The sequence below is a fragment of the Limulus polyphemus genome, unplaced genomic scaffold (genome assembly GCF_000517525.1).
Source record: "Limulus polyphemus unplaced genomic scaffold, Limulus_polyphemus-2.1.2 Scaffold6217, whole genome shotgun sequence".
In the NCBI taxonomy this organism is placed as follows: domain Eukaryota; kingdom Metazoa; phylum Arthropoda; class Merostomata; order Xiphosura; family Limulidae; genus Limulus; species Limulus polyphemus.
The window spans coordinates 50,643-51,965 of record NW_013671827.1 but is presented as its reverse complement, the minus strand read 5'-3'; the positions used below and the strand labels follow the sequence as shown (position 1 = coordinate 51,965).

Sequence of the window (1,323 nt, the reverse complement as noted above, 5' to 3'; positions counted from 1 at the left end):
GTGGATGTTAGCTAATGGTCAAACAGTTCCGTGAGTGTTAGCTAATGATCAAATAGTTCAGTGGATGTTAGCTAATGGTCAAACAGTTCCGTGAGTGTTAGCTAATGATCAAATAGTTCAGTGGATGTTAGCTAATGGTCAAACAGTTCCGTGGGTGTTAACTATTGATCAAACAGTTCAGTGGATGGCAACTAATGATCAAATAGTTCAGTGGATGTTAACTAATGATCAAACAGTTCCGTGGGTGTTAATTAATGATCGAACAGTTCCGTCGGTGTTAAATAATGATCAAACAGTTCCGTGAGTGTTAGCTAATGATCAAACAGTTCAGTGGGTGTTAGCTAATGACCAAACAGTTCCGTTGGTGTTAGCTAAATGACCAAACAGTTCCGTTGGTGTTAACTGATGATCAAACACTTCCGTGGTTGACAACCAATGATCAAACACTTCCGTGGGTGACAACCAATAGTCGCACAGGTTCTTGGGTGTTAACGAATGATTGAACAGTTCCGTGGGTGATAAAAAAAGGAAAGATAAGTTTAAATTTATCAGTCTTACAGTAAAACAAAGATTTCTTGCTTAAAAGCAAAATCAAAACTGAACAGTTCTTTTTGTATTAGTCTCGCATTGTCACGTGGTGAATGGGTTTTGTAACCAAACTGTTTTCAGTAACTCGTTTAATTAACATTCAAGAAAAAAATAATTTAATGGCTATAGAAACAATAAATGTCACATCCTGTTGGTAAAATTGAATTAGCTTATAATTTCCTCACCAAAGTCGAAGAAAAAGTTATAGATTTCTTCAGTTATATACTACATAACTGTCCTCTGGTAGATTTTTAAACTACTATTGAAAGACAATGCTGTCAATTGATAATAACTACAACATCTCGAATCCCAAATTCCTGTTATTGGTTTTAATTTAAATGTTTGGAATGTTAATATCCTATCGCTGGTTGATAGTTAAAACGTTTGAAATGTAATTAACCCTCAATAATTAAAACGTATCCTGTCATTAGCTAACAATTAGAGCTTATGGAATTTTAAGTATTAACATTTTTAGATAACTAACACGAGTGGAATTCAAGTCCTTAAGTTTTGTAGTTCATGTGGTAGTACTTTTGTTTTAGACATCCAGATGATATTGATCTTTGGAGCGGTGGAATTTCAGAGCGCCGCCTACCGGGAAGTTTGATTGGACCAACTTTCGCTTGCATTATCGCTCGTCAGTTCGCGAATGTAAAAAAGGGGGATCGTTTCTGGTACGAAAACTCGGGATTCCCATCTGCATTTACTCCAGGTAACCTTTCCTGCATGGTTTGA

General features: G+C 36.1%; 1 protein-coding gene across 1 annotated transcript in view; it reads left to right on the top strand.

Annotated features, from left to right (window-relative positions):
* Nucleotides 1-1,323, top strand: part of LOC111089433 (thyroid peroxidase-like) — a 3,655-nt gene extending 2,332 nt beyond the window's left edge. Inside the window, exon 4 of the mRNA XM_022401913.1 lies at nt 1,131-1,323. Coding sequence (XP_022257621.1) covers nt 1,131-1,323 — 193 coding nt within the window. The remainder of the gene's footprint in view (nt 1-1,130) is intronic.